At 41.3% G+C, this 16147-nt stretch overlaps 1 protein-coding gene across 4 annotated transcripts in view; it reads left to right on the plus strand.

Moving 5' to 3' along the window:
• ttll11 (tubulin tyrosine ligase-like family, member 11) overlaps window positions 1-16147 on the plus strand; it is a 42468-nt gene that overhangs the window by 10421 nt on the left and 15900 nt on the right. For all 4 annotated transcript variants that reach the window (XM_074616883.1, XM_074616884.1, XM_074616881.1 and 1 more), the window contains 6 exons: window positions 3165-3264; window positions 3631-3764; window positions 6948-7238; window positions 7365-7649; window positions 14392-14487; window positions 14574-14686. In XM_074616883.1, the coding sequence (XP_074472984.1) occupies window positions 3165-3264; window positions 3631-3764; window positions 6948-7238; window positions 7365-7649; window positions 14392-14487; window positions 14574-14686 (1019 nt within the window). The remainder of the gene's footprint in view (window positions 1-3164; window positions 3265-3630; window positions 3765-6947; window positions 7239-7364; window positions 7650-14391; window positions 14488-14573; window positions 14687-16147) is intronic.

Genomic DNA, 16147 nt, shown 5'->3' on the forward strand with positions numbered 1-16147 from the left:
ATTGTGCAAGTTACGTCCGTATTAACATGAATCGTGGTTTGAAAAAATCCTTGATTGAAAACTTGGCACATTATTAATTAGATGACGCGATCACCTTTAACTCAGAGACAACCTGACAGTGCCGGTTTGCCTCTAATGTATAAAGTTACAGAGGATGGATGAGGATGAAAGTTGTTCTAAATGAAAAGCAACAACTTTAAAACATTTATGATCCAGTACTTCTTTGTCCGAGCCACAAGCACCATCTGGGCAATTTGAATGTGATGCAATTAATACCTGCTATCAGCCATTATTAACATGGTCTCCATTATGCATGAGAAGTAAAGAAGGGCAGCGCGATGAGACCGGTGAAGTAAAGACTCTACTTATCACCGGTGACCACGCAGTGACACTTAAACCCTTCCAGGTCTGGTATCGGAAACGGTAGACAGAAAGCCTATACATTGCCACGCTTTGTCCTCACGGTGCACCCCCAACAAAGTGAAGGGTGCTATAGATAACTGTTATTTTGAAAGTGCCTGTCAACATCTTTGAAGGGTTTGAAACTCCAGTAGCCTTGTTTTATCAATTATGAAATGAACATTGATTGGTGAAGATCCCTTAAACGAGTTGTAAGACGAAGCACTTCAGTAGGTTTACAAAATAGGATACTGGACACAATTATGGAAAGTTGATGACATTTTAGTGACTGATGAATTTGGTCTATGTACATCCAAATTACTACGTCTCTACAGCTGCAGTATTTTCTGGCCTGAGAGACGGCTATCAACTGACTTTCAACATATGGCATCTCTCACACCCTGGAAATGATTAGCCTTAAGCGCCTCTAATCCGATAGACTTTTAGTCCTCTTTGAGGCAGAGAGAGAATGGCAAGCCAGAGGGTCTGAGTGACAACTTCATAAAATAAGACTAATAACCGTGCATTTAATCATGGGGTGGGTATGTTGATGAGGATTCTACAGACTAAGCTGACATTTTAAAAGGCCTGCCACCTGGAGGTTACCTTTGAGTTACCATTTTGAAAGTAATAACTTGTATAACTGAGATTATAAATGCAATTCACTGAAGGCTTGACAGATGTGCTGCAACTTGAAATATCCTATAAATGGCTGCATTTTTGCTATAATACCTAAAATGGAATACATTGTCCTTTGGCTGGGCTTCAGTGAGTATAATATTTTCATCTACAAAGTGGCTCGGAAAGCGAATTTGGCTTTCGCATGAAGTCCACAACAATGGTTTGAAAGTAATGCTGTCAAAGTTAACAATAACGCGTTAACGCAAATTAGTTTTGACGCCATTAATTCCTTTAACGCAGCTTGTGATTTTTAGGTCGTAGCGGGCTCCGTTTGAAAATAGCTAGTCGCGAAGGAGGCTAAATAACGCTCCAAACTTACTCTAAATTTTAGCGAGGAAAAACTGCTATTGCCATTTTTAAAGGGGCCCGTTGACCTCTGACCTCCCAGATATGTGAATGAAAATAGGTTCTATGGGTACCCACGACTGACTGTTGTTGCCTGTTGGGCTGCAGTTTGTCAAGTTATGATTGGAGCATATTTTTATGCTAAATGCAGTACCTGAGAGGGTTTCTGGACAATATTTCTCATTGTTTTGTTGTTCATTTCCAATAATAAATATTTACATACATTTGCATAAAGAAAGCATATTTGTCCACTCCCATGGTGGTAAGAGTATTAAATACTTGACAAATCTCACTTTAAGGTACATTTGGAACAGAATGTGATTAATTTGCATTTAATCGCGATTAATAACTATGGACAATCATGCGATTAATCGCAATTAAATATTGTAAACGATTGACAGCCCTAGTTGAAAGTGTTCCTATATCTATCTGTCCATTAATAAACAATATGGCTATTTTTGGGCCTGATCCCTAGAAACTACTCAAATTAATTTGACCTCCTTCCCTGATGCGATTAGACAGTTATACGCTGGCATCTGTGTGGCAGTATTTATAGCAGGTCTTGGCTGTTGAACAGGGTTTCCCTGTTTCACACGGTCCCATGCTAACTCGTTAATGAGATGCAACTCTGTCAGAGATCTGTCTTATAGCTGGGCAGTGGGGTGGCTCGTATGACAGTAGAATTTAGAAATGGTGACGATATACTGCTGACCTTTCAGTATAACTTGAGATAGATATATATATATATATATATATATATATATATATAGATCCCGTTACACAATTCTTCCCAATGTTGAATGAAGCTCAGATGTCAAGTTTTAATAAATTAAATCAGACAGTCTTTAAAATAAAGTATTCCGATATGTTTCAATAGAGAAAGACAGACAGTTATGTCAGGTGACCGTCCTGTTTGGAACTCATTTTGTCGTTTGTTTGCAGTGCACGTGGATGACTTTAGGAATAAACACAATGGGGGATGTGTTGTTTTTGCAGTTGATATTCAGAGGAGAGAAAGCTTCCCTATTAAAACATTATGATCTTCTCATATGTAGGAGCTGTATCTCAACCAAAGTTATCATAGTTTTTAATTTTCAATAGAGAGGCGAAGTGCCTCCCCTTCCAGTGGACCCCATGGGACCTTATTTTGGAAAAAAAATGTTAAATTAATCGCTAACTATTCCAGCTTCTTAAATGTGAATATTTTCTGTTTTCTTTCCTCCTCTGTGACAGTAAACTGAATATCTTTGAGTTGTGGACAAAACAAGACATTTGAGAATGTCATCTTGGGCTTTTGGAAACACTGATCAACATTTTTCACCATTTTCTGACATTTTTAGACCAAACAACTAATCGATTAATCAAGAAAATAATCATCAGTTGCAGGCAGCCCTAGTTTGGCGTGTGTGAGTGTGGGCAGGAGTTGAGGTGTAGAGGACAAAAGCAGTGCCTTGTGACAGCAGGATTTCCTAGCTTTCTAAATCCTTTTTATAGTTTCACCTCCTTTCCTTTTTCCCAGCTCATCACAACAGAACACGCACTACCTACAGTAGTACCATCTTTAGGCAAGATTATCCCTGCACTCAGGGATCACCAGAAGGACAAAACACCCTGCTAATGTCCTGAGTCATATTAACAGATTAAGCCTTCTCTCTCATTCACAGATGCAACAAAATGTTTTTTTTAAAAATGAATATTCTTATCATTCTTTGTTTTTTAAATGATCTTTCTTTCTTCAGTTTCCTCTGGGAAGACGAGCAGCTTGTGATATCTACTGGCACGGCGTTTCCTTCCATGACAATGAAAATATCGTCTCAGGGCAGGTGAACAAGTTCCCAGGTACTTCACCGCTTCTGCTGCTAGAACCTTCTGTTGATGTGAAGCACCCTACACCAAGGCTTGTTGAACAGTAGATGGAGAGATGGCTTTATTTCAGCTTGCAGTACTTCATGTGTACTCCGTATTCTGTAATCACAACAGGAGGGATTTAGTTAAACCCTTACTGATCCTCATTGCTCCAATGCTAACCTTTTCATGCCATGACAATAATCATTACTTTAAGACTCCAGAGATTATTGTATTAGTAAGACATGCACATCACCGGAGTCTCCTGGCTTGCGTTTATCTTGCACTATATGATACTTGTGTCGTATTGAGTTAACTCTTCCATTTGATATATGTGAAACAGTTGTTTGTGCATTGCAGGAATGATTGAAATGCTGAGGAAGATCAACATGAGTCGGGCAGTGCGGACTATGCAAGAGTTGTTCCCAGAAGAGTACGACTTCTATCCCCGTTCCTGGATCCTGCCCGAGGAGAGCCAGCAGTTTTCCACACAGGTATAGTTGCATAACAAAAGCATTATGATACCGGACATGATACACGGAGATCTCCTTTTGATGAACTGAAAGAAACCGTTTTGTGTGCAGTGAAAACATCTGATTCTATATATTGTCTGAGTAGAAAATCAAGCAGATAAGGAATTGTTTCAGTAAAATTATGCATTATGACAAAAAGGAGCACTGCAGCAGAAGGCTCTCTCGCCCAGACTTTTCCGGTTATAGTGGGATTGGTGGAGAATGGGTAGGCTACTACAGCCATGTCTAGGTTAGTGAGAGGATTTTGTACTCAATGCGGGGTGAACAGGAAGCCAGTGTGAGTTAAAGGCAGGGTTGATGATGTTCTCCAGTAGCTACTATTTGTTATATTGGTTGAAATGGTCTTTACCCCCCGACAGCGATCCATTACGGATGAGCTCTGAAAAAGGACCAGAAAAGAGCTGTCATCTGTAGCTGCTGTAATCCTGTAAAAACGTCTACCAATCACTGCCTCGCAGTCCGCTTGAAAAGAACCAATCAGATGCCTCCCTGCCTCCCTGCTCATTCTCTACCCTTGGCGTGCACCAGCCTGAATTCAAAGCGCGTCGCCGCCGCACGTTTCCTGGAGAATGGATGAGAAAACTCCGCCTGCAGTAGCACTGCCGAGGTTACTTGTCATGAGGTAGCGCTGTTGAGTTGAGGTCCTCTCTCCGCTCTGTGTCTGTGAAGTAGTTCCGATGCGGCGGTGCTCGTGCATGTGTGTGGGGGGGGGCGTTGCCTTGGACAGAGCTCCTGAGGCGATGCTACTTTCAAATTATGCTAGCTTTCCAACATCGTCGACCCTATCTTTAATTAACATTGGAGTTATATGTTGATGTGGGGAGGTGCCATGTGAGACTACGGGCAGCACAGTTTTGAACATATTGAAGTTTGCTAGTAGTCTGCCTTTTTTCCTACCTCTGCTCTTATATTTGGGACAGGCTACAGATTATGGCTATTATAGATAAAGATTGCAAGATCCCAGAGTAGCTTTATAAATAAAAGAGAGCTCTGAAAACTGTTGTCTTTACATTGCTAGAGCTCTTTTCTCTCTGTCCACTGTTAAAACTGCTACAGTAGTGTTCTTAATGGCATGACCTGTTTAGTCTTTGTGTCATGTGCTCGCTTCATTGCTCATTCTCCTTGAGGGAAAAAGACAAACTGTACCACATTTATGAATATGACCCTTTATGGTCATGAAGCACTCCTTAACACATGGTTGAATCTAGTAGTATTATCTTGTGAAGGAGACACAGTATTGAGTGAGTGTAAACATATGACGGGGGGAGAGCCGTGAAGAGAATAGGGGAATGAGCCTCCCTCAGCTGCTTTTCCCTGGTTGACTACAGTGAACAAGCACGTCACAACCCTTAACAAGTGTGCCATTCACCAACCAAAAAAAAAAAAAAATGAATTGAAATCATTTACCTAGATGTGTGTTATGGTAATCAATTTAGGTTGAAAGTTGATCAGAAAAGGAAAGAACCGTTTACAATATGTGTTTCGTTATCAATTTTTTCCTCACTGTCATCATATATCATTTCAGAAATTCAGTGTGCTTTTTATTTAGAAAATTAAATCAAATTAGATATTTAATGCCAAACTTAAGTGATTTCGACAGGTTCCAGTTAAATTTGTCATGCAATTACATGAGCAGATGGTCAATAATTCAGATTTAAGGAAATCATAAATAACAACAATATATTATGTCCAGCAGGGGGCACCAGATTATCACGGTTTATATCCCAATCTAATTTATCTTGTGTTCCAAATGTTCTGTATGTTACAGTGTCAGGAATAAGGCATGTGATAGCAAACACAAATGAGTATAACATAAAATATCGAACTAAAACAGAAATATAATGCTTGGCTTTGACTTTGCATGTATAATATGCAAACACTTGACTCAAAGGTATAATTTAAAGATGGATGTTTAGCTTGTAGGCAGAGATAATGCCCAAGTTAAGGTATGCAGTGTGTCATGAGACAATATATTTGATTACTTCTATCTGGTTTATATGGATACAATACAGCTAGAAATGAAATAAGGGTATTTATTTGACCATATTGCTCATCAAGGGTTCAGCTCTGGAGTTAGAGTAACCACACTTTTTTATGTTCGCAATTTCTTGGTTTAATTTTGGCATCAGAACGTTATGTCATATTGTTCTTCTCTGCCGCCAGTCTGCTGTGACCTGTTACAAAAACACATTAACTCATTAATTTTTAAGTTCAGAAGATGAACAGTGACTTTATTTCAATGTTTAATTGCATATGTAATGTAACTCAACCATTAACTGCATTATAAGGTTGTTCCATTTTTAAATAAGACTGTTTATTTAATGACAGATTGTTAAGGAGATATGACGAGTTGTTAAAGATAGGGTAGGCAATTTGTTTTAGAAGCATTTTTTTCATATATATTTGTTGAAATTTGTATAACATCCTGACAGCAATCAATAAATCAAATGACAAAAAAAAATAAAAACTTATCTGTGGCTGTTGCAGGTCTGTAATAAGTCCGTCCAATGGGGTTGTGCCAATAGACGATGATCTCGGGGATCTACAATTGTCAGAACGATCGCCAGTAGCCGATGCCTTTGCTAATATCAAGACGATATTTGTCTCTTTTACCCATTAATGTATTAGATTATTATTATTATTAGTAGTAGGCCTTGTCATAGTTTCACGTCAGCATCCCTCGCATATAAACCTGAATGATTTGGAGGAGAGAGACAGAACTATGGCTGTACCGTATATTTTGAAACTTCATTCATAACATTGGCATTCTAATTGTTGTTATTAATAACTTACAGAAACATTGCGAGCAATAGGCCTCGTCCACCCTCCTCCTTGTCTTCCCCTGTCTCTGTCACACACAGAGCGAGTGACATGGCACTCAGTCCTCCTCTATATAATTGTCTCCATTAAAAAGTCAAAATATGATCATTCCCAAAATTCACATCAAGTTTTCATCTAACAAAATATTCTGCTTCAATCCATATTTTCTGCAGGTCAAAAAACATTCCCGCTCCTTTTAAAGTTTGCCACAGTGTGTGTGTGTGTGTGTGTGTGTGTGTGAGTGAGTGAAACCTGTGTGATTCAAGTGTTACCAATAACAGTCTTTGAGTCTTTGTTTTTGTTAACCTTCTGATTTTGCTGCAGATTCGCATGGTGAAGGAGAACAACGCCACAGTGAATCCCACCTTCATTGTCAAACCAGATGGGGGCTCTCAGGGGGACGGCATCTACCTCATTCGTGACCCCAGTGACCTTAAACTCATGGTGGGTTCACAGGCCAAACAGGCTGTAGTCCAGGAGTACATCCAGAAGCCGTTGCTCATTGACAAGCTCAAGTTTGATATCCGCCTCTACGTGCTGTTGAAGTCCCTGGAGCCATTGGAGATCTACATTGCCAAGGAAGGCCTGACACGTTTTTGCACCGAGCCCTACCAGGTAGCCATGACGATGATGCCAGCAGGTTTACCTTGAAGCTGTTACTTTGCTTTGATGCTATGAACCATGTACCCATACTTTGATAGCATACATATAATTAAGGCCACTCTTATTCCGATTGTGTAGGAACCAAGCCAGAAGAATCTGAGCCATGTCTTCATGCACCTGACAAACTACTCCCTCAATGTCCACAGCGGCAACTTTGTCCACTCAGACAGCCAGAGCACAGGCAGCAAGCGCACTCTGTCCAGCGTGCTGTACAGGCTGGCAGCTAAAGGCGTAGACATCAAGAAGGTGTGGTCTGATATCATCGCGCTCGTCATCAAGACTGCCATCGCCGTGGTGCCTGAACTTAGAGTCTACTATCAGGCTGATATACCACCTGGTAAACCGGGACCCACTTGCTTCCAGGTGGGTAGTGGGTAACATTGTCTTTGGACTAGAATGTGTTCAGTAGAACTGTAAATGAATAAAAATGCATTGTTCAGATACACATAAGATGCACACATAAGAGTCTCTGAACAGATACCAAACACAAAGACATCATGCACTTCTACAATGTCCATCAAAGTAAACGTCCATAAATCTGTTTACAAATCATATAAGAAGGAGTTCCTAATAACTTCAGATCTTCTCTCATAGCCATCAGATTCAGACATTACTGCATTGTCTTCTGTAAAAGTAATCCAGGTGATTGTTGTCTGCACAGTGCGAACAGGAACTGCTAGACTATTAGCCACAGCAGCACAACTTTTCTCGATACAGATGTGCCAGAATATAAACAAATAGGCTAAAAACAAGGAAGGTGTGTGCTCAGGTGTGCTGAGGTTTAAGTTCAATATTCAGACATTCAGCGAGGTCCTTCCTAAAGAACTTGTCATTCATTTTCACCATTTGTTGTTCAGTGCACGAATCAAGCTTTACTGATCTTCCTGGCGCTGTGCGTGACTTTACAGTTGACTGGAATCTGAAGAATTGAAGTTATGGACGGTCTCAAAAGTGCATGCAGTTGGGCTGAGTGAGCTTTCCATATTTTTGTCAATAGATTCAAGATTCAAGATTCAAGATGTTTATTGTCACGCCGGTTGTACAGGTACAAACGTGTGAAATACTTTTCGCTGGGAAGCTCCATTAAATAATAAATTATATTACATTTACATTTACATTACAATTATAAAAGGAAATACTTTATACAAGGGCATATTAAGAACATATGTATTAAGAATATATACAGTATATACAGTATAAGAAATATTTTTGTGTAAGAATGTGTCGAATTAATTATAGATTTAAAAGTCTGATGGCCTGGGGGGAAAAAACTGTTCCTCAGTCTGCTGGTGAGAGTCCTGGGGGTCCTGTATCTTCTACCAGAGGGCAGGAGGGAGAACAGGCTGTTGTGGGGGTGTGGTGTCCTTAATGACCCTCAGGGACTTCCTGAGGCACCGCTGGGTGTAAAGCTCCTGCAGGCTGGGCAGCTCGCACCCGGTGATGTGTTGGGCTGAGCGCACCACCCTTCCCAGCGCCTTGCGGTCCACGTTGGTGCAGTTGCCGAACCAGGTGGTGAAGCAGCTTGTCAGGGAGAGGTGGTTGTAAGCCGTCTCGTCGCCATGGGAGATCAACCCCACAACTGCTGTGTCGTCCGCAAACTTCACGATGGTGTTTGAAGCTCTTGTTGACACACAGTCGTGGGTGTAGAGGGAGTACAGGAGGGGGCTGAGAACACAGCCCTGAGGCGCTCCTGTGCTGAGAGTCAGTGAAGTCAAGGTGAGGTTGTTGATTCTCACCACCTGGGGGCGTCCTGTCAGAAAGTCCAGGATCCAGTCACACAGTGGTGTGTTCAGGCCCAGATCCTTGAGCTTACTGACGAGCCTGGAGGACACTATAGTGTTGAACGCTGAGCTGTAATCCACGAACAGCATCCTCACATAGGTGTCCCTTCCTTCCAGGTGGGAGAGGGCGGTGTGTAGGACATGGGCGATGGCGTCCTCTGTGCCTTTGGGCGGTATGCAAATTGTAGGGGGTCGAGTGTGGGGGGAAGCATGGGGCAGATGAGGGATTTAACCAGCTTCTCAAAACACTTGCTGATTATGGGGGTGAGGGTTATGGGGGTGAGGGTTATGGGGCGCCAGTCGTTTAAGCTGGTTACTTTTTGTTGTTTGGGGATGGGGATGATGGTGGTGGATTTGAAGCAGGTGGGGACAGTCCGGAGAGAGAGCGACAGGTTGAAAATTGTTGTGAAAACCCCCGCCAACTTGTGTGCGCAGGACTTCAGGACGCGTCCAGGAATGCCGTCTGGGCCGGCCGCTTTGCGTAGGTTGATACGCAGGAGGGTCCGGCGAACATCAGCCTCTGTGATGGAGAGGGGACGGTCCTGTTCTGCAACAGTCATGGGGGAGGGGTGTGGAGGTGGTGGGCAAAAATTCAGCTGAGGTAGGGGTAGAGGGAAGGGGGTTGTCAGTGTTGGATGGTAGTGGTGGTAAGGGGGGGTTCTGATTGTCTGCAGGGGTGGGGGTGGGGCAGGACATGACACAGGGTCTGACAGAGGAGTCAAACCTGGCATAAAAATGATTGAGTTCGTCTGGGAGGTTGGGTGCTGTGTCTGTGATCTGTTGTCTGGGTCCTTTAAAGTCTGTCATGGTTTGGAGTCCTTGCCACAAGTGCCTTGGGTTGTTGGAAGTGAGCTTGGACTCCACCCGTTGTCTCTCTTTGCCTGTTTGATTACTGTCCTTAAAGAGTAACGTGAATGTTTGTAGTCGTCTGGTGAGCCTGAGGTGAAGGCTGTGTTCCGTGCATTGAGGGCTGCACGGACATCACAGTTTATCCAGGGCTTTTGATTTGGCTTTGTCTTTATGGTTTTTGTGGGGACTACTTCCTACGTGCATGTCCTGATGAAGCTGCTGACTGTGTCTGTGAAGCCACTGATGCTGTCGTTTGCAGTCCTGAACATCTCCCAGTCCACGTGATCAAAACAATCCTAAACAATAGCATTGTCTTTGTGTTTTCATAGACACTTCAAACCAGCGCAGGAATTTCACAGAGGCCATGAGGGCCATGGCCGTCGTGCCCCTTCAGTTTGGCCTTCTGCCCCTCAAATAAATGATATACCCTGCGGCCACAGTGGCCTTGATGCCCCGCCCGCACTGCCCAAGCTGATTTTCTCCTCTGCCTCTTTCCTGTCAATACGATGTTTTAGACACCGGTGTCTTTTGTTGTGATTCTGAATTCGGGCAACATCAAGTGAAACCATGCGCGTATAACCAGTGGGTTTGATATCGAGCCTGGTTTGAACTGCTGTAAAACCGGCTATTTATGACGATAGTTTGACACAAATGTTACCCCTGGATTCCACCAGAGGTCGCTGGAGCTGATTGCGGCCACTCCACACAACGCTTATTTCCACCAACGCACTGCTGCGCTTTTCAGAAGCATAACAGAAGCGCAGTATACAGACTGTCTCCTTCACTGGTTGAGGCGATGCACCCAAAAGCAGCTCCTTGTCCTTCTATCCCCCCTCGTTCACAACTGGAATTTTAACTGTATTAACTGTCTATAGGCTACAGCACAACAAAGTAGGAAATAACAACAATAAACACAATTAAAACAGACAAAAAAGAAACCATTTAACTAGGTATACTTATCCTAGGCAGGCTATGGTAAAAGCCCAAATTTCAAGGAAAAATGACCAAATAAAAACCTGCAAGTCAACAAAATCAGGCAGGCAAACCACTCTGCTTCAGAGACGTAAATACCAACAAATTTTGGTACATTTTTGTGACATAAACAGCTTTTTATCTATTTATTTCACTGAGAGTTACACTATGTATTCAAAATAAAATCATCCTTAACCCTTAAGTTAAATTTATTATTTCCACGGACTTCAATCATTGTTTTATTTGATGACCTTGCTTCCCTGGCATTTGGCCTTTGAGCCCTCAAAGAATTGACAACACCAAAGGCCAAGTGGCCTTGCCCCCAAAATGATGAAATTCCAGGCCTGCTTCAAACTAACTTTATTGTTATCGTGAGCTTCTCCTACTGCATGCACAACCTTCTTTGAGGAAAGATAATGGCCCATTTTTTGTCAATAACTTGCTCTTACACTTAAAACCAAATGTCTTTTCTTCTGGGCTCCCTCACATTATTTACCCAAACTCCAGTTTTTAAAGAAAGTCTTGCAATATGGCCCAACGCATATCAGACTTTTATTTATTTTCCACTAACCTCTCGTTCTATCTTCACTATTGATTTCCACCCAGACCATTAAAGCGGGGGTAGGCAATATATTTTTTGGCATCATTGGGGAAAAACTTCCATAATAATCTTCAGCACGTCCCTTCAGATAGTGAAAGCTTGATTCAAGTTGCTATTATAGCATTGGCAACAGCTGCCTACGCTGCAAAGCAACCTAAAAAAGGAAGACGGACTTATCTAAAAGAGTCTGACAGTATCGGCGAAGCGCTTCAGAGATGGAGAGAAAATGTTGCTAATAGTTTAGCCTTCTGTTTACGGCTGCGGTTACCGCCATGAGCTAGCCAAACGGCTATGGTAGCTATGACAATAGCGCAGGCCGGTTAAAGCCTCATTTTCTCTCCATCTCTATAGTTTAGCCTGCTGCGAGAGCTCACTGTGGATGTATAAAGAGAATGGAGCTCTTCTCTCCATCTCTGAAACGCTTTGCCGATATTGTAGCTCACTAGAGCCTCGAATCACAGTTTGTCATCTTAAAGGGTTTTACAGGCCCACAAGGTTGCAAAGAAAACACAACGGTACTTCTCATAGAATTGACACTATGTAATGGCATTAGGATCACAATGGTGATGTTTGAAATGAATGACTAGTACTAGTACTGGTTACTGTATGAAGGATGATGATTGAACTGAATGACTAGTACTAGTACAGGTTACTGTATGAAGGATGATGATTGAACTGAATGACTAGTACTAGTACTGGTTACTGTATGAAAGATGATGATTGAACTGAATGACTAGTACTAGTACTGGTTACTGTATGAAGGATGATGATTGAACTGAATGACTAGTACTAGTACTGGTTACTGTATGAAGGATGATGATTGAACTGAATGACTAGTACTAGTACTGGTTACTGTATGAAGGATGATGATTGAACTGAATGACTAGTACTGGTTACTGTATGAAGGATGATGATTGGAATGAATGACTAGTACTAGTACTGGTTACTGTATGAAGGATGATGATTGAACTGAATGACTAGTACTAGTACTGGTTACTGTATGAAGGATGATGATTGAACTGAATGACTAGTACTAGTACTGGTTACTGTATGAAGGATGATGATTGGAATGAATGACTAGTACTGGTTACTGTATGAAGGATGATGATTGAACTGAATGACTAGTACTGGTTACTGTATGAAGGATGATTGAACTGAATGACTAGTACTAGTACTGGTTACTGTATGAAGGATGATGATTGGAATGAATGACTAGTACTGGTTACTGTATGAAGGATGATGATTGAAATGAATGACTAGTACTGGTTACTGTATGAAGGATGATGATTGAAATGAATGACTAGTACTAGTACTGGTTACTGTATGAAGGATGATGATTGAACTGAATGACTAGTACTAGTGCTGGTTACTGTATGAAGGATGATGATTGGAATGAATGACTACTACTAGTACTGGTTACTGTATGAAGGATGATTGGAATGAATGACTAGTACTGGTTACTGTATGAAGGATGATGATTGAACTGAATGACTAGTACTAGTACTGGTTACTGTATGAAGGATGATGATTGAACTGAATGACTAGTACTAGTACTGGTTACTGTATGAAGGATGATGATTGGAATGAATGACTAGTACTGGTTACTGTATGAAGGATGATGATTGAAATGAATGACTAGTACTGGTTACTGTATGAAGGATGATGATTGAAATGAATGACTAGTACTAGTACTGGTTACTGTATGAAGGATGATGATTGAACTGAATGACTAGTACTAGTACTGGTTACTGTATGAAGGATGATGATTGAACTGAATGACTAGTACTAGTACTGGTTACTGTATGAAGGAGGATGATTGAACTGAATGACTAGTACTAGTACTGGTTACTGTATGAAGGATGATGATTGAACTGAATGACTAGTACTAGTGCTGGTTACTGTATGAAGGATGATGATTGGAATGAATGACTACTACTAGTACTGGTTACTGTATGAAGGATGATTGGAATGAATGACTAGTACTGGTTACTGTATGAAGGATGATGATTGAACTGAATGACTAGTACTAGTACTGGTTACTGTATGAAGGATGATGATTGAACTGAATGACTAGTACTAGTACTGGTTACTGTATGAAGGATGATGATTGGAATGAATGACTAGTACTGGTTACTGTATGAAGGATGATGATTGAAATGAATGACTAGTACTGGTTACTGTATGAAGGATGATGATTGAAATGAATGACTAGTACTAGTACTGGTTACTGTATGAAGGATGATGATTGGAATGAATGACTAGTACTAGTACTGGTTACTGTATGAAGGATGATGATTGAACTGAATGACTAGTACTAGTACTGGTTACTGTATGAAGGATGATGATTGAACTGAATGACTAGTACTAGTACAGGTTACTGTATGAAGGATGATGATGATTGAAATGAATGACTAGTACTGGTTACTGTATGAAGGATGGTGATTGAACTGAATGACTAGTACTAGTACAGGTTACTGTATGAAGTGCATGCATATGTCCCTGCTCGTCTGGTGGGAGGGGTTTAGGACAGAGAGAGGAGAGCTGCAGGATGAGGGCTGTATTTCCAAATTCTGCTGTTTTTTTGCCTATCTCGGGGTGCCACTTGCATTACAATATGCTGAAAGGTTATTATGGAATTTTTGCCCAATAATGGCAAAAATAAACTGCCTCCCCAGCTTTAACAGTTACAGTTTTGTACTATATATGTACAGAAAATAAAAGCAGACTAGACTATTTCTAACAACTTCTGGTGTAAGCCATGACCGCTTTCTGCATAAATCCGATAGAAATTCATATAATTTCGTGACACAAACAGATACAGCTTTCTGTTACACCCTAGTATACAGTCCACTTTATTCTAAAATATACAACGTATTTAATTAAGGATGTGTTTGTGTTTCAGATATTAGGTTTTGACATCCTGCTGATGAAGAACCTGAAGCCAGTATTACTAGAGGTCAACTCCAACCCCAGTATGAGAATAGAACATGAACAGGAGGTAATGTCGTATTATCAGAGTATATTATCCTTATTATTCAATTTGCTGTAATATGTATTTATATACAGTATATATGTTTGTCTCAGGTGTCACCAGGAGTTTTTGAATATGTTCCCAGTCCGGTCGACGAAGAGGTCAAAGTGGGTGTGATCAGGGACACTCTGCGCCTTATGGACCCTGGCCACAAGAAACCTTCAATGTAAATATGCACACACATGCACACACATGCATGTGCAGTAAACACACAGTTTGATGTTCCTCCATCGTCCTCTCTTTGTCTGCTGTCCACTTTTAAGGACATGATACCTTACTCTGCCCATCCCTCCTCAGAGCCCAGCACTGCACCGCTCAACAGCTCTCCATAAGCCTGTTAAATGGAAAAATTAAATTCAGCTGAGCCGAGGTGGAAATTTACACATTACTGTACTGTAGTCTGGTGGCTGCCCGGCCCTGCGTGGTGCCTGGCAATAAATCTCCTCTACCATTAGGTTTTGTGTTGGTTTTTTTTCCCTTCTTAATCTGTTTTTCTTCTATGACAAGAGGATTTACTGTTTCTATTCCACCATCATCTCAATTTCTTGAGAAATTCCTTCCCTCACGTCTCTCCTCTCCAGATTATCTTCTATATCAGATATTTGATCTGCTTTGTTCTGCAAGTGACAGGGATATCTTCTCAGGGATAATACCCACTTAACTCTTACATTCATGGCCAGCAACACATTGATATAATACGCCTATAATAAGTTTAATCCTCGTCCCTCCCGCGTTGCTAGATATTTTCATCCAGCTAGAATCAGCAGAACCGCATCTGGAACTTGTCCGTGGCTGAATTACAGTATAATGTAGTATACACATTTAGAATTTTGTTCCTTTCCACTAATTCCTATCTATGTACTTTTAGAGACTCGTAATCCTTTAATCTAATGTCCCTCATACTTTTTATGTTGATTTAGGCCTCAGGCCCTGAGATAGTGGGAGTTACTGAAAACCTTTGTATCTGTATCTTTACATTTCTCACATTTTGAGCTTGAACAAATAATACTCAATCAGGGCATTTTCACATTAGGTACGATTGATTCGTATCATGTCTGAGTACGAAAGTAAGAAGTAGTAGTAGTAAAGTTGTTCCGTACCCGAGTACACTTGCGTCATCATCCACATGCGTTTGTTTATGTTGAGATCAGCTGTTCTAGTGGCGGAGCATCATAAAACACACTTCATTCAAACTCGACAGAAACAAAGTAAACCTAGTCTTTCCAACAATCACCAACTCTGGTTTGACAGAGTAAGATGTGAAAATATGCCACCTCTACACGCTGTTTCCCCCCCGCTGTCTCTCTCTCTGCCCACTGAGCGGCTCTCGTTCTACAGAGGCTGACCTTTAAATTAGGTAAATAAAATAACAAACAACACTCAACCCTAATGCTTACTATTGTTTATAGTGGCCATGCAGTTCAGAGGATGAGATCGGCGCATGCTGCGAGCATGTAGCCTACAGATTTTAGAGGAGACCGGCGGTATTGAGAAAAGCCTGCCCTTTCAAAACTAAACGTTACTCGCCTTAACTAGCAGTACACGTCCGTGTTTTGGTACAGTTGGCTTTCACACCTGATGCGAACCTTACCCAAGTACACATCCGGTCTGTGCCCAAGACCACCTT

This window comes from Sebastes fasciatus, chromosome 19 (assembly GCF_043250625.1).
Source record: "Sebastes fasciatus isolate fSebFas1 chromosome 19, fSebFas1.pri, whole genome shotgun sequence".
Taxonomy (NCBI): domain Eukaryota; kingdom Metazoa; phylum Chordata; class Actinopteri; order Perciformes; family Sebastidae; genus Sebastes; species Sebastes fasciatus.